This window comes from Ostrea edulis, chromosome 2, assembly GCF_947568905.1.
Source record: "Ostrea edulis chromosome 2, xbOstEdul1.1, whole genome shotgun sequence".
NCBI lineage: Eukaryota > Metazoa > Mollusca > Bivalvia > Ostreida > Ostreidae > Ostrea > Ostrea edulis.
The window spans coordinates 109,037,870-109,060,809 of NC_079165.1; the positions used below are offsets into that span (position 1 = coordinate 109,037,870).

The window sequence follows — 22,940 nt, forward strand, 5'->3', positions numbered from 1 at the left end:
TATACAAAATATGAAAAGGTTAGGATTAAGTTTAGGGTTAGTTGTCTTTTCTGTTGTCGTTTCTCTAACCCTAACCATAACGCTTGAACAGTTTTAGAGTTTGGCTCTTTTTTTCTTAAAAGGAGATCAAGATCTAGGTCAAGGATACAGATCAAAAACTTTGGTACCAACAAAAGGTTCTTGTCAGAAGGAATATAGGCATCAAATATGAAAAATCTCGGCATTTTAAAAGTTATAAGCAGGGTTAAAAATTGAATTAAAGGGATTACAGAAGCTGAGCTGCCATGTTCAGTGCGAATGCTTGTTCATTAGCATTTCCTGTGCATCTCGTGCTTCATGGCCAAAGTGTTATTTATCGATAATGAATGATTATAGCATGATTGTAAACACTCCAGAAGGGGTATGTATTACCAACACGTTTATTAGATTATTGGCCAGATAATAACTTTTCAAAACTTTGCAAAATGTTCTATTGTATATAGTGTAGAAGAAAATACTTCCGAGGCAATCCTATTGATTTGGAGGTCAGAAAGTATCTTTCCTCAGTTACACTGGAATGAAAAAGCAATAGTATCGTTGATTTTGAAGGAAAGGGAAAAGGGTCAAGTATTTTTGAATTTTTCATGGAAAATTGTGTTATTCATGGAAATGATTAATTTGCTCGAAAAGAAGTTTGGATTCAACTGATGAAGTATGATAATATCTTAGCTCTATTTGTAGGAAAAAAATAGTGTAGATATGAGTGGCAAATTTGAACACTGATAACCATCAAAATATCAACATTTTGCATTAACATGTTTAATTTTATGGTTGTTTTAGCACTCTATCTTCCCAATACAACAATACAATATCATTAGGTAAAACGCTGTCTGACGTGTTCTGAACCAATTTGTAGGCCGTCGTTATACACTTTTTTGACTACGGATTACTCCGTTTGTCTGGCCAAGACATTGGGCTCACGGCGGTGATCCCTGTTCGTTATATTCACCTTTTCGTATGATTTGTAGTTATGATGATATAACTAAAGGGTCATGCCCTGTCGTTCGTAATTTGCTGCTGATACATTAACATAATATCAAGTATCTCTTGTTAGGTTTAAATACGTTTGGTTAAAGTTATCTGTGATTTTTATCATTGGTTTCAGGTTAAAGGATTTATCATTATATGTGCGGATCATTACAACAACAAAAACTACTTTCTATGCACGTATATACATGTAATACTGATAATTACCTTGTGTTATGCGCATTTCGACATATAATGTCTCCTCAGTGATGCTCAACCAAAATGTTTGAAATCCGAAATAACCATAAACCTGCTAGAGCTATTTTAGGGAAAACAGAGTGCCAAAAAGTGGAGCCGAATTCGTCTAAGGATAAGAGCTATTCATGCTATATATGTTATATGCACGTGTGTATACCGGTAGTAGCTTTTATAATAAGTACCTTGTGTTATGCACTCTTCCTCTTCTTCAGAATATGTTTCTCCGTTGTCATTAAATGCAATGATTTGAAAGGAATACTGCATTCCACCTAGTAAACCTTCAATTGTTCCATTTGGATTTGAAAAGACTGATGAATTAATTTGATGACCTCGAGTAGATTCATAAGACACAATGAATTGTTGTGGTGCCCCACCATTAAAACTTGGTGACCATCTTACCACTGCAGTTCCTGGAGCAAGCTTGCAATTCACTGATATACTATGTGGAGGATCTGGCTTTCCTGCAATGGTAAACATTCAAGAATTTTCAGTTCTTTTCTACACTTCAATCCGTTTTCGCAGCAGAGAAAGGGGTCGAGCGTAAATAACACAGTTCTAACTTTAAATGCTGCTTCACAAATTTCAACTCCATCTTCAAGAATGTCATGACTGTCATTAGTCACATGGTTTTCTTATGTACTAACTTTAATCATAGTGACAACAATACTGTTCATGTCTCATAATATATTGCATATTCTTAATTGGATTTCATGAAACCCAAAATATTATAAACAGAAAAGCCGAAGAAGAGATCTATGGTCTTAACGGGCACTTGAATATCATGCATAAAACCGATATATTCAGTTATTGATCACTGCACATCATCTAGTCATAAGTAAATGTAGTGCAAAATATGAGTTCTAAAGACACAAGAGGCCCACAGGCCTTATCGGTCACCCGAAAACTAGTGGGAAAACTATCACTACTCCCACGGGCTATGGAATCTAGAGAATATTTCCTGGTCTGAATATCTATGCTAAATTCAAATGTTCAGCAACAGTATAAAACAAGATGTGTTTTTAAAACTTCACGGCACTCAAAAGTGCATACACTGATGAAAGGCTTTCAATAATAACATTAAACATCAAAAGATATGACTAATTTGGATCCATCCTAATGTCATAGCCCTGGGTCGTGGAATTCACCATTTTTGTACATCCTTTTCTGCTATTCCTAAGTATGCATTTAGATTTTATACAGTATCAGTAAACTTACACATAAATAATATATACTAAGTTTGCCCTACTCTGGTGATCATCAAATTTACAATTTTGGTAAAAGACTACCTGCTCTATCCATTTAGTTTCAATTTAGTATCAATACCACTAAAGAAGATGTTATTTAAGTGTTTTACACATAAACACTACATACCAAGTTTGGTCCCGCCCTGGGGTCAGAACCCCCACTCTGGGGATCAAGACATTTACAATCTTGGTAGAAGCCTTCCTGTTTTACATCGCTATACATTTAGGTTTTCCTACACGTGTGTGGTTCTTGAGAAGAAGATGGTCAATTTGAGCAGTTTTTGCTCCGTCCTTAGCCCCAGGGGTCCTGGTGTCCTGACATTTACAATGCTTGCCTCCCTTGTCCCAATGATGCTTCATACCAAATTTGAAAATAATTGGAATGGTACTTATTAAGTTAAAAATGTTCAATGTAAACACACGACGAACGACGCATGTCGGACGATGACGGCGGATGACAACCAATTGGAATAGGTCACCTGCGTTTGATTTAAAATTTGAAGGTGACGAACCAATCTCATAATTCCCAATCCAATGAATTACGAAATCAGGAGGAAGATGAATACATATACTACTCAAAATTTGATAAGGATCACTAGGTTATATGTGTAATTTACCACTAGCATAACAAAAGACATAAATTTGACTCAGAAACGTGTTTACTCAGGTTATGAATGAAAATTCATGAACGGTATGCACTTTTATCAATACGGAATGCTTGAAATCTGATAACAACACCAAAAGGCATTTCATTACAAAAAGTTAACAGCAAACCAGAGAAAGAATTACACAGTTTTTAGGGATAGTCCATCATTACACTTAGTCGATGAAGTGTCAATACCGGGTATGGCCTCCCCTTGCATCAATGACGGCTTGACAACGTCGAGCAATGCTGTCAATAAGCACCCGGATGTTTCCAATGGGAAGGTTGTTCCACTCTTCCATGAGGGCGTTTCCGAGCTCTGCCAAAGTCGTGGGTTGTGCTCTACGGCGTGAAAGGGCAACCTGCAGCATGTTCCATGCATGCTCAATCGGGTTGAAGTCCGGTGAGCGCGCTGGCCAGTCCATACAGACAATTGTCTCCTGCTGAAGGTACTGCTCCACCACCCTGGCGCGATGAGGACGGGCGTTATCATCCATCAGGATGAACTCAGGGCCAACAGCACCAGCGTAGGGTCTGACGTAAACATCGAGAATGTCATCCCGGTACCGCACCCCCGTCATTGTTCCTCTCTCCAGGACATGAATATCTGTTCTTCTATCCCTGCTGATTCCACCCCAGACCATGATGGAACCGCCACCATAACGGTCATGTTCACTGATGTTGGCATCATGGAAACGTTCACGTTGTCGTCGCCACACTCGGTGCCTCCTGTCTGTAAAGTCCAAACAATACCTGGACTCATCGGTGAACAGAATTTGAACCCAATCGTTCTGTGTCCAAGTGACATGATCTTCAGCCCAGTCCAATCGCTTCCACCGGTGTCGAACAGTCAGAGGGACTCAAACACATGCCCTTCTTGAGTTGAGACCTGCATTGTGAAGCCGATTCCGTGTCGTCTGAGTGAACACATTCACCACCGAGGCGTTCAGGAGGTCGTTACGTAGGCTGGTTGCTGTCCAGAAGGGATGGCGTCGTGCCTGAAGAGCCACAAAATGGTCTTGGCGTTGGGTTGTCGACCTCTGACGATCCCCACCCCCCATATCGGTGTGCTGCTGTACCAAAAGTTTGCTGTCGGTTTCAGGCCCTGTTTACAACGCTCTGGCTGACTTTTAGTGCATTTGCAACGTCACGTTGTAAATAGCCAGCGTCAAGCATTCCAATACATCTGCCCAGTTGTTCTGTCGTCAGGCGACGCCTGACACGTTGAGGGGGCATTGTGTTGATAAACGTAGTGTAAACACTCAAGTGAGTTTGAAATTTTAGAAAGAATCAGACACCGATGCCTGAGTGAAAATCGTGCAATGGTAGCAAAAGCATAAACTGTGATGAGAAACGCATTTCCCATACCATGAAATGCACGTGCAATTTTGTTGAAGACGTTTTTGATTTCACTTGGACACAATATTGCCAGGTATGCAGTTATTAATTTTTTAAACATAAAAATATATATGATCCTTATCAAATTTTGAGTAGTATATATAGAACCCTCGACACACCAAAGATGGGTATCAAATGTTATCAGCTCTTGAGGTCAGTCGTGACAATCGTGTCGATCGTAGAAAATGTTTTGACTGTCAAATATTTGATACGATCAAAACGATTAATTTTCCGTAGTTATAATCGTATCAGATCGTATTTCATGGTAACAAAGCGCAACATATCGCATCTACATGTAATCGTGCTCTCAAATTGTGTTGATACCAGTCAATCTTTGGCAGGTAAAACCACGCTTTGTTCTGATTTCCCACGATCCGTCACGATAGTTATGATATAAACATACAGTAATGCTTCAAATGTCATGTTGTCATCAACCTCAACTTTGACCATTTTTAGTAGTTGTTGGTTGTGTTGTTCATTTCATAGATGTTTAAAACAATGAAGTAAATGGTCACTCAGGCTGTATATATACCCATCGGGGTCCAATCAGTAATCATCTTTGATCCAGGGGCGTCCGTGGCCGAGTGGTTAGAGCATCGCGTTCAAAATCACACGGCCTCTCACCTATGTCGGCATGGGTTCGAGTCCCACTCGCACCGGTAGGTGAGAAAGTTTCCCAGTTTACTTTCGGAAGGTCGGTGGTCTCTTCCCAAGGTACATTGTATCTGGGTTTTCTCTTCCTACAATAAAAACTGGGCACCACCAGACAACTAAAAAATTGTTGAGTGTGGCGTAAAACATCAATCAATCAATCGACCTTGATCGTGACAAAACATTCCAATCACAATGGCACCCTATCGCAACATAACGCATCGGTTTCTGATTAACGTATCTGCACGTATATGAACGTATTGATTTTAAAATTACTTTCGATTTAAGACTGACCTTAAAATCCCGACACATGACTTTCATTTCTAATGCCAAGCGTGTGACAAAGAGAAAGTCACTACTTACATTAACCCCGTGGAGATTCTGGTTAGAATAGGTCCTCAGTGTCCCTTACTTGTCGTAAGAAGCGACTAATGGAGCAAGTATTTTCGGATGAGACCCCGTGCCACAGCACAATAAAGATCCCTCCCTGCTCAAAGGCACCGAGCATAGGCGTAAATTTTGCAGCTTTTCACTAGCAATGATCACGTCTCCATATATGACTGAGAAATTCTCAAGCTGGACGTTAACAATAACAACTAATACTTATACTAAATGTCTTGAGCCAGGATTGAGATATTTACAAAATAAAATTCTTTTAATTTTAAAAATACATAAGGACATCTTTACGCCAGGCGGCATACTTAGGTTATGTATTAAAAGTATGTTGGAACAAAGTGTTGCAATTCACGACTTCATATATTTAAAAAAAAATGATATTTATTTCTTATATGTACATTTTACTTCATACCTGTAGAAATTTCCAGGTGTTAAAATAGACATCCTGTATTTATCAAGATCCATATACACACATCGGTCACAACTACATCGTATTTATGAGGAAATGGCTATATCATTACAATTGTTGGGATATCAGAGGCAAAAACATTAAAAATGTAAATATACATACATTTTTTTTTTTTAGATCAGTACGTTACTCTAGCTATTTGAGAAATACAACACACACACACACACACACACACACACACACACACACACACACACACACACACACACACACACACACACAGACACACACACACACATATATATATATATATATATATATATATATATAATTATTTTATCATTCTACTGAATAATTTCCAAAACATCGAAACTGGCTAAATAGATTCCTATGATCGTTACTCCGGTTCGTCATAGAGGTAGTTAGTCAAGTCACCATTTCCGTACAATTATTGCAATATAGTCGGAGTAGGAAGTTTTCATTGAGTTACCAAAAAGAAAATTAATCATAATAATTTTGAAATTCTCTGATCATTTTTGGCCCGATATTGGAGAGATCAAAATCACCGGAGAAATCCATTTCACCTCGAATGTACGTAACGTTTTAACTTTCCTGAATTGTTCGATTTTGGCCAATTGGAAAGCATGGAATTGTATAATCATTTAAGATAATGGAAAAAAATAAAGAAAAAGAAATCCAAAAGTTGAAATTGGTTCTCTATTTTTCAGAGATCCTCTTGGGAAAATGCACAATGTGCATTAAATGATTACGCTTGAATATACTTGCATAAATGTTACAGCTTAAGAAGAACTCTTTACTGAGTGCTGACCACGTGACTGTTTTATTGGCAATACCACGGGTGTGCTATTTTCTCACCAACTCATGATTGGTTTGTTGTTTTATGTCTCATCGAGAATTTTCACACACGTCACGACACCAGCTGTAGGTGAAGTATCACAAAGTTAGACCTTAAGGTTAGCACACAGGGCCATGGCAGTGAGAGTTCTTTAATGTTCCATCATGCAGCAACACGGGATCTCCGTTTTTAAAGTCATATTCGAAAGACCAGCCGTGCTTCTCACCTTTAGATGCCGAGCGTTTGGCAAACAAGCAATCAGTTACCCATGTTTATGTCTTAGGGCTGATATGGCCATGGCTCGAATGGGGCTCGAACTCACAACCTCCCGGTTATGAATCGAACGCTATACCACTGAGCTACCACAACCGGTCCAACCCTTGGATCTGTGCAAATTCAACTTCATTTTACCATTGTTTTCTTTTTGACCGCATGTAAAGAAGGTGCGCGAAATGCATACATTACACAAAGATTCAGAAAGTTAAATAAGTCAAAAAGGAAGAATCATTTCTTTCACCTGGGATAAAATCAAATAGTTTACATTCCATACATTATGATATAACGTGATTATGAATGCATTAATTAAGAATATTAGTTCGAAAACCAAAAACCAAAACCAAAAAAAAAGACTTTAAGAAAAGTTTCAGTTTTTGAAAGTTTATGAGATGCATGACTGTACATTTATATCTCGAGACTCTTCACAGCGCGTTTAGTGTTAAGAGGCTCGGGGTATCTGCATCTAATATACTTTCAAAAAACTGAAATATATTTCTTATCTTCTAAAGCCTCGTGTTCCAGGAAGAATGTTAAAGGAAAAATGGAGTGAATCTAATATTTATACCTATAACAAGAAGGCATTCAAGATCGTACGCATAGTGCTATCCCTACTTTGAGTTAGCCTAGACGTATGTTCAATTTAGTAGCACGTGTATCTAGCATTACGTAGTTGCTAGTATCTTGAACGTAGCCTAGGCTACATGTATTGTTCAGTTATTGGTTTTTTTCTTCTGCAGAAGGTTAACTTGTTCCCTCGTTAAAACCATTGAAGATGTATACTGCAAGTTTCTGGAATATTCTGCAAAGTATCATCAGTTTGGTAATATCATTGGTTTGAACATATTTTTATTGTAATATAATTATAAACGGATCGGGAAATATCCTTGCAACTTTTTACTTCTGTTAACCTTGGCCCTGTGTTTCACAGAGGATTTCAGATGCATTTTCATACTTAGACGCTGTGAATAATAGTTTGCTTCTCAACATGCGAGTTTGACCTTGCTTGTGAATTATGACCTCGAACACTCTAAGGTGTTATTACTTTTCACAACAGTGTTCATTCATTAAGATTTGACGTAATAGAAAACATCATAGTTGATGCAATTTTAAAAAGTGGATTTTAAAGATTTTAAAAATATTTTCATTTTGCAGAGGAAATTCAGATTACTGTTTCTAAATGTTCTTGCAATTGCTATTTATTTGATATTATAATAAAATATATTTGAAGAAAATATGTGTGTTTCGAACAAGATGTTGGGTGAATTTCATTTGTTTAACTATTCAGCAGAGAATTTTGTCCGTTATTGTATATTGACAGAGAAAATTCGGATTAATCAAGAAATTCATGAAAGTTTATTTAATTCATAGTTAACAACGAAATATTCTAACAGTATATCAAAGACAAAACATGTATTTAATTTGTATGTTATAATGAATGATGAAATATGTACCATAACCTAATTAATCCAAATTAAAATGGTTTCAACGATTTTTCCTTTGAAATACGAAAACTTTGTATGATAATTTATAATATTTCCCCAGGTCAGAAATCATTAGATTTTTTATATATGTTACTTCGATGCATGTAGATTTGATTTATAACAAAAATTATGTTGCAATTTTGTCACGGTTCGGCATTTGTTGGGCTATTTTGACTGGACTAATATATACCAGAGGTGGTGACTGGTCACATCAGTCATGAGCCCTATATCTTGATCAGCTAAACGGACTTATCCGTAGTCAAATTCATAAGAACGGCCTAACAATCAGTATAAAACACTCAGACAGCAATCTGACTTTGGTTAGGGCTAAGTATAAAGTTGTTGATATACCTACAATTATTGTGCGGTCAAATCGAGGTTCAGATCTATATCGCATGCACTTATAACTTCGACACTTACGTGTGTTCATACGTACTATTTTACTACACCTTCTTTTGCAGTTCAATGATTAATTATAGAATGACGTTTGTATTTTGCTTAATTGTCAATATTTGTCCAAATATAACATGAAAAATAACGTGCTTACTTTCTGGCATCACATCAAAAATAAATGCATTGGATCCTGCACTGTTGTGTCCTGTAACTATATAATTTCCAAACTCCTCTTCTGTCAAAGCACTTTTGACATACGCTGTACGAACAGCTGATACATTTAGTTGTAAAACTGTTATATTTGCATTAGGGATAAGAATTCCATTGTTAGTTGAATTTCTTTTAAATGTCCATGATACTTTGGGTAGAGGGTATCCAATGAAATCTGTTGATACATTCAATCCTTCATTTGTTTTTATTCCAATATTCATTCTTGCTTTGCCATCTGAAGTCCGTGGCTTACCTAAAATTACATATTGCATATTTTTTATTCTCTACGCTTTCTGACCTTTGATTATTACCCAGTTATAGAACATCCATCAACAGGTTTGTTTTTCTCCGATTTTTTTGGTATTTAAGATTCCACGAAAACAGTCCCATGGGGAATTAGGGGTAGGTTGATTGATTAATTTGGATATTGTTTACGTTTATGAGAATTTTCCTGAGTACCCCTTGCTTGGAAGAGATTAATGAACGGTGCGGTCCATCTAATGAAACGGCAAACACCGAGGCCCCATGTGACACGAGAAAGACCCCTTCCTGCTCAAAGGCTGTAAGCGCAGAGCATAGGCCTAAGGGGTGCAGGCCTTCACCGCAACGGTGACGTCTCCATATGAGTAGATATTCTCGAAAGGGACGTTAAATAATATACAACCAAGAAAGCAAATAAAGAATATTCAGACATAAATCAATGGAATGTGTGTGACATAGCACTTATCTTCAATTTTATCAGTATCTATAAAATGAACTCATTAAAGATACATGTGAAATTCAGTTATTAAATACTCTGAATAATGTGTATACAGCTGAATTTGATTTCGTTTACCGAACTATGGTCCATTTTACATGTACCCAATGAAACTTGTTGGTATGGCTACCTTTTAACATATGTCCCTTGATCGGATTGCTTATTCATGTAGCGATGTTGCTCAACTTCATAATCCTAATTATGGTTCAACAATAAATCCATACTTGTCATTCAAAAGTTACATACATTATACATGTCTTAGAATGCTATCATCATTATAATTTGTAATGATTTAAATGCCAGACTATTTGCAATATTCTAAAATGATTCCTACTGAGATATCTGTATCTCTACCGTCGATCCATTCTGATCCATGAAGCATCATCATACACATTTAATTACATGGCTGAAAACATGAGTATTTCAATAACATTTCGCTATATTTGATATCCGTTATGTTTATTGGCTTTTAAAAAAAATTAATGAATAAGATAATTGCACCCTTATTGTGATGGAAACCACTCCTCTGAACGTTTTCAGTTTTTAAATATTTGAAAAAACACTTACAAGTAATGGAAATCCTTTGCTTTGGAGATAATATCGCAGTAAAATAATTCTCAGCAATACACGTGTAGTTTGCAGTTTGGTAACACTCTGCAGATGTCTCTGAGAAAACCAATGAATCCTGTCCACTGCTGGTTGCTATTACCTCCCCTGTCTCTACATTCTGAATCTTTATGGCGGACAAGGGATAACTGTCTACATTACATATTAGTGAAAAGGGCAAATATTCTGAGTTTTGACCACTGGCCTGGAATAACTCAATGCTTGGTGGATCTACAATCAAAGGTGAATATAACGATCAGTGATCAATGAAAGGCAAAAGAAAACGAACACTGATCAATCTCACAACTCCTATAAGCAATATGAAATAGAGAATTGGGGGAACACGGACCACTGGATATACCAGAGATGCAATCAGGTACCTAGGAGGAGTAAACACGCCCTGTCTACCGACCATATTCGCCGATAGCTCTATATCTTGACCAAGCAAATAAAGTTTTTCCCACAGTCAAAATCAGTGTGCCAAGAAAAGCCTTAAAAAATGGTGTGAAACACGCCAGGCAACGTTGGACCCAATGATAGTTTTTTTGGCAAACCATATCGTTATAACGATCATAGAATTTGCGAAAAGCTGACTTTAAACGAGACTGTTGAAACTCTTGCACCATCACCTTGTTTATCAGTAGCCTACCTCGATGTGAATATAAGATATTGTTTACAGTGTATAACCATGTAAAACCTATACGGTACCAATTTTGATGCACCAGATGCGCATTTCGACAAATAATGTCTCTTCAGTGATGCTCAACCGAAATGTTTGAAATCCGAAATAACAAGTTTTAGAGCTATTATAGCCAAAAACAGCGTGCCAAAAAAAGTGGGGTCAAATTCGTCTAAGAATAAGAGCTATGCATGAGGGAGAAAATATAAATGCACTTGAACATGTACCAACATATGTATGTACTTACAGTTAACAATAACATTGAGGTTTCTTGAGGTTGATTTGATTGAGTTTCTAGCAGTACATGAGTAGGTCCCTCTCTCATCACGTTTCAGCATTCCCAAATCTAGTCTTCCTGAATTAATTGTACTCACACCTGTCCACTTGTATGTACACGCAGGATTACATACTGCGGAACAATCAACAGGATTGGCTGTTTGATTTTCTGTTTTATTCATAGTTGTTATGTCTGGGGTAAATCTGACATCATCAGGACCATCTAAAATAAGTGTAAAAATAAGTGGCGGATTATACAGTTTATAATTCATATAAGCAATGCAGAATATTTGTATTCACCTGAGTGGATATTAAAATCCAGAAAGCGCTAGTGATTTAAATATATTTTGGATTGCTTTTTATTGAATTATAATATATATATATATATATATATATATATAAAGCACTAAATAATCACAACTAGGTACTGAAAATTTTCACCCCGGCCGGGGGTCGAACCAGCGACCTACGGCACCCACTGCCTAGCAAGACTGTCAAACCAGTGCGTACGTCCACTCGGCCACAACGACTTCCCCAATAAAGGAAGTTTTGTTATGCTCCTAAAGCGCTACTTATACACACTGATGCAATCTCACACAGTCGCTGTGTCATTAAGTGTTTGAGATATTTTATAAGGAGAGTGGATCTCTCGATGCAATTGTATAGAATATTTAATATAAAGCACAAACAAACAATTATAACACCCAACCTTACGTTTACCCCTAGGATCTAAACGATACATGTGATAATCAATTAATTAATATATAAAGCACTAAATAATCACAACTAGGTACTGAAAATGTTCACCCCCGCCCGGGGTCGAACCAGCGACCTACGGCACCCGCCGTCTAGCAAGACTGTCAAACCAGTGCGTAAGTCCACTCGGCCACAACGACTTCCCCAATAAAGGAAGTTTTGTTATGCTCCTAAAGCGCTACTTATACACACTGATGCAATCTCACACAGTCGCTGTGTCATTCAGTGTTTAAGATATTTTATTAGGAGAGTGGATCTCTCGATGCAATTGTATAGAATATTTAATATAAAGCACAAATAAATTTATTACGTAAGGTTGGGTGTTATAATTGTTTGTTTGTGCTTGATATACATATATATATACAAAGCACTGAAATGACCAACGACACGAACAACCAGATTGTGAAATTTTCGGGACGACCCGTCCCTTCTTCAGGACAAACGAAAAGAAGTACATAATGTGGCCAATATCAACAGAGAATAATAACAAAAACTACATATAAATACATCTAACACTACAACTACACTAATCTACAAACGTATTTACAACGCAGACTACATGTTTTTTGGTCTTTAGGCTTGCCAATCAATGTTAAAAGTGGAAAGAATTAGGACATGCCTTATTCGTCCAAAGAGCTGATCCAAAATGTATGAAGTGATAAAAATAGACTTAATTAATCTCAAGTGGAACGAGTTAACCCAATTACGTTGACAAATAGTAAAGCTAACTTGTACCCAGAGAGATTCTATTTTAACTATGCATTAAGAATAAATAATTTATAAAAGATAATAATGAGAAAAAAATATAAACACCCCCCCCCATCTCCAAAAAAAAAAGCTAAAAATAAACTATGTTAATGAATAAACACTATAGAAATGAAATAAGAAATGAGCAAAATTTGAGAGAAAGATAGCAGGCTTGAATAAGTAAACAAAGTGGACCAACTCCAAATCAAAACAAAGAATAAGCAGCCTAGGAAATTGAATCAACATCAGCCATTCCCGTACTGATCATGTCTAGGGTAGACGTGCAAAAAACATAGAATCACGGAAACTGATAATTGGGTTTTGCATGTAAACAATCGGTTATGAAGGTCAAAGTAATAAAAGGGGGGTGGACTGATTGTAAACAGAATTGAATAGAAAAAAATGTGTTCAAAATGATCATAGTATCACTGTTAGGGACATGATCAGACGAGTAGGTCTAGATAAAGCTTAAAATCGAGTAAGGCTTTGACCCCTATTCACTCTGGTGAAGTCAGTAGGTTTGTTGATACCATGCGGTTCAAACGACTTCAACCTGTGCATACAGAATTTTTTTATCCTTTCTTTCGGTATCTGACCAACTAGGTTCATAATCAACAACCACTACTATTTTCCAAAAAACAAGGAACAATCCTCAAAACTCATCTCACGAACAGAGGATATGCTCCTTGCAAGGTGCAATCCGCGATTGATGATATGTCACTACAGGACCGACAGTCTCTCCTCCAGTATAAAGAAAAACCTCAGAATGACAGGGTTCCATTGGTCACTACGTATCATCCTGCCCTCAAGAACATCAACGGTATTCTGAAAAAAAAAAATCTGCCCATTCTGCATGCCAACAACCGAATGGCTGATGTTTTTAAGGAACCACCGATGGCATCCTTCAGACGCCCCTGTAACCTGAATGACATGATATTAAGGACCAAACTGGATACCCCCCACCCAATGGAGGTTTCAAAACATGCTCAGACCTCAGATGTCAATTATGCAAATATAGCCCAGACACTGAGGGTTTTAGCAGTCCTGTCACGGGTCGCAGTTATAAAATATTGGGAAACTGTTCCTGTAAAACCAATAACTGCATATATCTCATCAGTTGCGATGTCTGGCAGAAGCAGGACATAGGAGAAACAACAGACCTTCGCAGACGGGTCAACAACCACCGGTCCTCCATCAGAACCAAAAAAACATTGCCACGCACCTCAGTTAAGGCTATCCGAGAAAAATCACAGTGCTGTTATAAATGTACCTCTGTGCACTTCGCACCATATGACGTCACAATGAGAAAGTACGTCACAGCGTACATGTTCTGATAGTTGTATCGCGGGGAAAGTGTCATAATATTTTGTCGTTATTTACTACTGTTATCAAGTGATAAGCTGTATACGTGAAAATATATCTTGTCAAATGAATACATATATTATATATATATTATTCCTTTATGATATCAAATCATTCTCCATTTTTAATATATAGTATGCATGAAGGTGATATTCATATTATATTGTGACCTTGAATTCGCCCCTAATCTGAATAACTGATGCGTTTAAAAATTCCCTCATGTACATAAATTATCTCATACTACAGAAACTGCGGCAAAGTTCAGGTTCATCTGCTATAAAAAACAATATGAATTTTTCTGCTATATAATCTATATATAATTATGCGTTTGAAAAGCGCGGGGAGCAATTTCTGTCTTGTATATTAACGGTATGATGTATGATATATATAAGAATGTGGACAACCCCGGCAATTCGCTGATGACTGTTCATATGTTGTTAAATTACAGCATGGTTAGTTTGAGTATGCATTTGATCCCAACACTTTGCATGTTAAGGATTTTCATTTTTTTTGAGTATATCAATAAATATTCAGCTGGTTCCCGCATGAACCTGAACTTTTGTTCACAAGTAGGGCCTCTTACTGTTTGCCAAAAATAAAGTGTTACGTGATATTTAAGTGACGTCACGGGAAATTACCATGAGGGGAATTTACGGTAGCTCAGTCACAGTCAACATATGGGTAGTATCGTTTCGGTGTTTGTCAAGTGTAATGATACCTGCGAATTTGAGGTGCAATTTCGCCCCATGATTATTGTGCATTTGACTATTGAAGCCCTTAACCTAGCTGCGCAGTAGCAACACATTTCAATGGCAATAACCACCGATGGGAGGACATGACAGCAGTGGTTGTTGATCATGAACCTAGCTGGTCAGATACCGAAAGTTATTATTCTCTGTTGATATTGGCCACATTATGTAATTCTTTTCGTTTGTCCCGAAGAAGGGACTGGTCGTCCCGAAAATTTGGCAATCTGGTTGTTCGTGTCGTTGGTCATTTTAGTGCTTTGTATAATTTTTCATATTTGACTTTATATCCATGTTGTGGATCCGACACTTTTAGGCATCGGGTGTTGTTGAAATTTTAGTGCTTATATATATATATATATATATATATATATATATATATATATATACGTAAGGCTCAAAAGTGCGATAGTCGCTCCAAAGTGTGATGGTCACGCCAAAATGCGATAGTCCGCATCAAAGTGCGATGTTTATTTAACTGATACGGACGCCAAAGTGTGATGGTCACGCCAAAGTCTGATGGTGCGGAGTTCAGTAACGTTTGTGACGTCTAGTCATTGTGACGTCATTTTTAAGGTTGGTCGATCCTCATGTGATGTCATAGATTTTTGCAAAAATCTTTATTAAATTAAACTTTGCGCATAATAGAAATATATCTTTTAGAGGAATATTAATCACTGCATAAAATAAAAAAAATGGTAATTTATTTATATTGAAAAAGTTTATATTTTCCATAGATATTTAATTCTTTATGATTAAAAAAGTGTTGCAAAGGGCAATAACTCCCATGCTTGTATTTCTTCTACTGCATGTCTATTATGTATACATGATTCCCTTAATATCCACAATTAATTTATACATATTTATAACTTAACATTTTTTTAAACTGTTGGCATTTAGAATCTGTCATTTCAACTAGTTTTTATCTATTTTAATTATTCTGTACAACGAAAGTGTGTGATTTCTGATGTTAACAACTACTTCCGCTTTTGTATGTCTGATATCTTTAAAAATGTGGCAATATACACATTTTCTTTGGCTATTGATTAAATTTAACTATATTGAATGGATATTAATACAGTTTCTGCACTTTTAACAATTGATATTGCTAAGTCACATGAGGATCGATCCACCTTAACGTCTTTCAAAATAAAACCTAAGGAATTTAGCATCGACGACAGCAACGGCAAGGTTTATGCTGTTGTGGATAGTGAGAATGGCAAAGTACATCTGTTGTCAAACTATTTACTTCACCCGAACATTGTTTAATTCATTGATCGTTTTTCCTTTATCTTCACCTTTCATGATCATTTATTACTTTGACATACACTTATAAATTCCTAGGGGTATGCTATAATATAAAACATTCTTTACGATTTAGCGTTGGAAAATGTTGTGTTTAATAACAAGACAACTAAATGGTATTGAAAAAAAATGCTTGTTCTTATTTTTTGTGCTTGGATTTTGCACTGATACTTTGGTGAAACAACACACAGTCGGTTAGTCTGTACCAAAACACTGTGCCATTTACAAACCAATGGCTTTCGGTGTGTCACACCATCGCACTATTGCGCATTTTTCTCAAACCATTGCACTTTGGCGTGTCACACCACCGCACTTTGGCCTGTGAGTGCGGAACATCGCTCATTGGTGTCTCACACCATCAGGGTTTGGCGTGACCATCGCACTTTGGAGTTGTACATATATATTCATATAGAGTAGAGATAACTGTACACATATATCACTGTACATCTACTTGTACTGTAACTGGTGTAGATATCCCTATAGTGTTGTTTAAAACTGTACACAGATATAAGTACTTACACTGTACATCTACTGTAACTGATGTAGATATCCCTATAGAGTTGTTAACTGTACACATATATCAGTACTTACACTGTACATCTACTTGTACTGTAACTGGTGTAGATATCCCTATAGTGTTGTTAACTGTACACAGATATAAGTACTTACACTGTACATCTACTGTAACTGATGTAGATATCCCTATAGAGTTGTTAACTGTACACATATATCAGTACTTACACTGTACATCTACTTGTACTGTAACTGGTGTAGATATCCCTATAGTGTTGATAACTGTACAGAGATGTCAGTACGTACATTTTATATTTAATTGTACGGTAGCTGGTGTAGATATACCCATATTGTTTTCTTACATCTCACAGTGCTAACAATATACATATATCTGAATGTAACTGGTATAGATATCCCTAGAGAGTTGTTTTCTGTACACAAATAGCAGTACATACACTGTAAATATACTTCTACTGTAACTGGTGTAGATATCGCTATTGTGTGTTTAACTGTACACATATATCAGTACTTAAAATGTAAATCGACTTGTACTGAACTTACGTAGATATACCTATATTGTTTTAACTGTACACAGAATAAAGTACATACATTGCTCATTTGCTTGCACGTAGATATCCCTATAGTGTTGTTAACTGTACATAGATACCAGTGCTTACATTCTACAACTGTTTGTACTGTAACTGGTGTAGATATCCCCATAGAGTTGTTAACTGTACACATATACCAGTACTTACACTGTACATCTACTTGTACTGTAACTGGTGTAGATATCTCTATAGAGTTGTTAATTGTACACATATATCAGTACTGACATTGTACATCTACTTGTTCTTTAAATAGTGTAGATTTCCCTGTCGTGTTGTCAACTGTACACATATATCAATACTCACACTGTACACCTACTTGTACTGTAACAGGTGTTGATATCCCTATATTGTTGTTAACTGTACACATATATCAGTACTTACATTGTACATCTACTTGTACTGTGACTGGTGTAGATATCCCTATAGTGTTAGTAGCTGTACAGCTGTAGTCACCAGCCTGATCTCTGCTTATCCTGAGGATTGTGTAGGTCGCCTCATGACTCAGAATCACAGAATTACTAGTCTTCTTCCATGTCCATGTGATTCCAGTGATGGGATTAGCATCAATCACAGAGCATATCATCACAGCGTCCCGATGTTCTGTCATCTGGTAGGGATTGGATGAATTTAGATGTACTATCGGTTTATCTACAACAGGAAATTATAACATGTGATCTGCATCAATTACAGATAATGCAAGTTCAGCTAAAATTATACAGTCATTCATAAATTCGTAATAGCTACATATAAAGCTCGACAAATTAATTATGAATGAAAATGTCAAATATAGCAGTAAATAGCATGTCAAAGTCATGGAAAGTTAACACCTAAGCCTGCATTGTGTGATGTTGAATGAAATTATTTTTTCATTAAGATGACCAACATATTTCAAGTTATTCAGTATTCTTTTTTAAAAATAAACGAAATCAGAGGACCAAACTTTCTGTAGGCGTTAACCCTGTAACCCTAATTAATTATGTACTCCATCATCTCGAAGAAGAGGTGCACTTTGAGTTGCATCTGCCTGTCGGTCGGTAGAAATTATATTATTCAACCGTTAACCGAACTAGTAAATTACCACTACATATTTCCAGATCAAAATATCAGATATCGTTGGTTTTCAATCATTTATATTCATGCAGACTTAAGGATTTTTTTTCGGCCGATATCCAGAGTAAAAACCTTTGTTTCATAGTTATCGAAGAACCAGGTGCGTGTTTAGCCGAATACGCCACGTTTTTAAACTCCACAAAACTGAACTTGGGTAAAAGACTAGGATCAACTCATTTCAGTGAAACATAATTTATTGATATATATTTAGATAAACAATTAAAACTTCTACGCTGAAAACGGCGGGGGTATGTATATACAAAGCATCAGTTTTTTAGAAGGTGGGATTTTTTTTAAAGAGGATGGTCAACCATTAATTTGGTTTTCAATGGGGGTCGCCATCAAAAAACATGATTTTTACCCTTTCTAGCAAAATTTTCTGATGAAGGGAGGGGGGGGGGGGGGGGTACGACACTCGAAATCCCCTTCTGGATCTGCCACTGACATGACAAACCGAAAAAAAAATGCTATAATATAAACAGTGCCTTTTTGGACATTGTCATGTAGTGTACAAACTAATTTCGGTAAAATGTTTTAACTTTAAAGTTATAAGGCGAAAATTTCCCAGAACATCCCAGACCATTCGATATCTGACATATAGTATAAATTTTGACTTCTTACTTTCAAGATTGATGTCATAACAAAACATGATCAGCCATATCAGTAACTGCTATTGAATTGTTCCAAAAAGTTAGTCGTAACAGTGATTTCTATAATTACGAAAACAATTAAGAACATCGAAAATATCAGTCGTATCTAAACTTTATCGATATCTCAGATCGATGGTTTAAGGAGGGGATGTCCAATAAAATAAATATATATACAGTCAAGCTGAACATAGTAGTGATTGATAGACCTCTTGCAAGAAGACACATACGTGATTCGTGTATTTATTGAAATGATTGTATACTGTTAGCTATTTGAATACAGCTTACAGGAATTCAAACTAAAAACCACAAACATAAACACGTCAGCATTTAAAGTGTATCTCAATCAGGAAATAGCATAACTCTCAGTACAAACTACAGTAAATATCAGTACCAACAGTAAAATATCAGTGACCATCAGAACTTAGAATCATCAATAACACAAAAAACAGCAGACAGTCGGTTCGGTACTCTTTTCGTCCAGTAATATGAATACTCTAGGTAAATGTAAGACCACTTGTGCGCCTTTTTCACAGGTATATGCAGCCGTACAGTAAAAAAATCTACTTTTATAGGTACCTCGAAACTTTCGAGATATCAGTACTGATACCCTCAAGTAAATACATGAATACATAATGATAATAAAACTACATACATACACAAATTACGATAACAACGATAATTGATATAATCAAGAATAATCCACAAATTACACCTACAAATGCTTTGAAAATCTAATTAAAAAAATAATAATTTGACAACGAAATCAGCCCAATCAAGCAATTAGAAATCGCCCGTGGAATAAAATTGTGATAGTATATAAATATTACATGTAGTTGAGGGTAACATTGACAATTTTCACCCCAAGTACGTCTGTTGACATTTGATCAATTACTGTCATGCGATATTTCGTACTTCGATGCGGTTACACGCGTTTATTACAAACGCTCAAACGACGTCGTCTAACAATCTACGGTGAACCACACGCGCATACATTTGACGCAGGTGATAATTTTTTTTTTATAAAATCACCCGTTGTCAAGTACTGTTACCCGTTGCTAGAGACTATCACCCTGGGGCGCGTATGTTTTTTTCAAATGATTATCGACCAATCAGGTTCGAGTATTTTACATAAAAGTATAATAATTCAAATTATCAATATTTTATCACTTTTCTGTAAGTACATTATGAGCCAATTTTCATCCTTCGTGTGATACCGTGAAATCACACTGGGCTCGAGGTAAGGGACACCGCGGGGTCGTCCACTTCTGCTTCATACTTAGATGTTTTATTGAAAGTGGACATTGGCGGTAGGCTGACAGCTCGGTTGTGTGACAGGCGGGATGATTTCAGCATCTCCATCGTCGACTTCCCGTGTTTGTGTGGAAGTATTTCCTTATCGACTGCGTTTGGCGTTTATGTCTCTCAGCTGGTTCGATGCACGGGGGCTTGTTCTGCGTGTGGTCGGTTTTTGGATCGAGGCGGATTGCTGACGGGCGGGTTGGTGGTGCGGGAGTTTCGACAGTCTCGATTGGGGTCGGCATTTCTCAAATTTTGTGGTCGTTGTGGCGGTCTGGTTCGTCGAAGCAGCCTACCATTGGGTCAAATGCTGTTTGACGTGTTTCATACCGATTGTTAAGTCGTTCTTGGCACACTGATTTTGACTACGGATAACTTCATTTACTTGATCAGGATATAGGGCCCACGGCGATTGTGACCGGTCGACAGAGGAAGCTTACTCCTCCTAGGCACCTGATCCCATCCCTGGTGTGGCCAGGGGTCCGTCTTTGCACAACTATTTATTTTGTATTGCTTATAGGAGTTATGAGATTGATCACTGATCGCTATCTTCGCCTTTCACTGTGACACACTGTGTTATGCGGAAAACTCTCGGACTTATGGCTAGCGCAAAAATTGCATCTTCAAAGACACCGACTTGTTTAGCCTTACACTATTTTAAAGAGTGAACTTTTGGATCACGGGGCTCCACGTTTCCCGGGGAATGCTGGTGTCCCGTACTATCGTATTTATAAGTTCTGGGTCCCAATATTAGAGGAATTAAAAGAAAAACAGACGAGAAATGATAATGTGTTCTAATTTTTTTAAACTTGGAAATAGAATCGGAGGACACCCCCCTCCCCATTTTTAAAACTTCCCTTCTCTGTTATTCATATATATATATATATATATATATATATATATATATATATATATATATATCCAACGTAAATATTATGTAAACGTGTAAACAATCACGTTGAAATTTCATTTTCGGATTCATTGTTTATAGAAATAATTAACTGTCACATGCAATAACTTCCATAAAGAGGAAGATCGTTAGGTTCTTATTATATATGCAAAATTTTACAGAGGTTAGTGTATGAAAGGTGAAGATAACGAACAGTGATGAATCTCACAACTCAAATAAGTATGTACATTATTTGATTTAATTATTTACTTGTACTTATACTTTATTTATTTATATTACATTGAAAATAAGCGGATTTCGCCAAATGCCAGCTGTTTGGTGACGTAACTATAAAATATTTCAACATTTTGATATAATAGTTGATTTCAGCTTTGGTCCTCAAATAAATAAAACATCAGAGGTAAATAAGAAATAAAAAAAAGCATCAAAACTCTATCAAAACATTGGGAGAGACGACATCTTAGCCCTATGTGTCGTATCACTGTAATTAAATCACTTGCTATATCTAAACTGGTACATCTCTTTATTGCTTTACCCAATCCATCAACAACTAAATCAGATTAAGAAAAAAATCAATCAAGTTATTACTTTGGTGCCACTTTATGCTTTACAGAAAGTGAAGAAATCCAAGAATTAGTTTTGGTTTGATGTATTTCAATCTTAGAATAAAGTTGTTAATTGCTATGCGTATGATGATAACATTACTCAAGAACAATTCTTTTCTAGTGTATAATGAGAACATAAAGGTAAATAATAAAGTAATATTTTTGAAGGGAGGGAGTGAAAATAATATCAACTTTCTTAAATCATCATTACATAAAGATGGAAAAATAATGGAATACAAGAAATCTACATTGATATATAACAAAGTAAAACCATTTTTTAAGAATAGTTAAGTGTAACCAAAGTAGTAAAACAAAATAATGAAACACCATAAGGTTGATCAACTGAGTAAATTAACAGAACCTTTTATTCCAAAACATTTGATTCCTTTGATTTTAGACAAAAATGAAAATATTTTTTTTATAATACTCTAAATGATAATGAAGTAAAAGCTACAGATCAATTAAAATGGAATAAAAGGTTTCAAATTTTTTTGAGTTGAATCGAAAAACATTAATACTAATTTATTTTTAGTAGTTAAAGAAAGAAAAATACAATGGTTTCAATATCGTGTTAATCATAGGATATTGAATACTAACGCATTCTTAAAAATTATTCACAAGTCAGATACAGATTTATGTATATTCTGTAGCCAACAAAGAGAAAGTGTCGAACATCTATTGTATGAACATGAACTAGTTCAAATGTGTATAAGGAACGTATATGAGTGGATCGGTAACATGTTTTCTTTTGATGTTGTAACTTATAAAAAAGAATGTATTCTTGAATGTGCTGA

At 36.2% G+C, this 22,940-nt stretch overlaps 1 protein-coding gene across 1 annotated transcript in view; it reads right to left on the reverse strand.

Annotated features, from left to right (window-relative positions):
* LOC125667447 (hemicentin-1-like) overlaps positions 1-18,217 on the reverse strand; it is a 65,538-nt gene extending 47,321 nt beyond the window's left edge. Inside the window, exons 1-5 of the mRNA XM_056156021.1 lie at positions 17,957-18,217; positions 11,510-11,761; positions 10,545-10,814; positions 9,165-9,473; positions 1,446-1,724 (exon numbers count right to left, since the gene is read on the reverse strand). Of these exons, the coding sequence (XP_056011996.1) occupies positions 1,446-1,724; positions 9,165-9,473; positions 10,545-10,814; positions 11,510-11,761; positions 17,957-18,182 (1,336 nt within the window). The 5' untranslated portion in view covers positions 18,183-18,217. The remainder of the gene's footprint in view (positions 1-1,445; positions 1,725-9,164; positions 9,474-10,544; positions 10,815-11,509; positions 11,762-17,956) is intronic.
* Between the last annotated feature and the right edge of the window lie 4,723 nt (positions 18,218-22,940).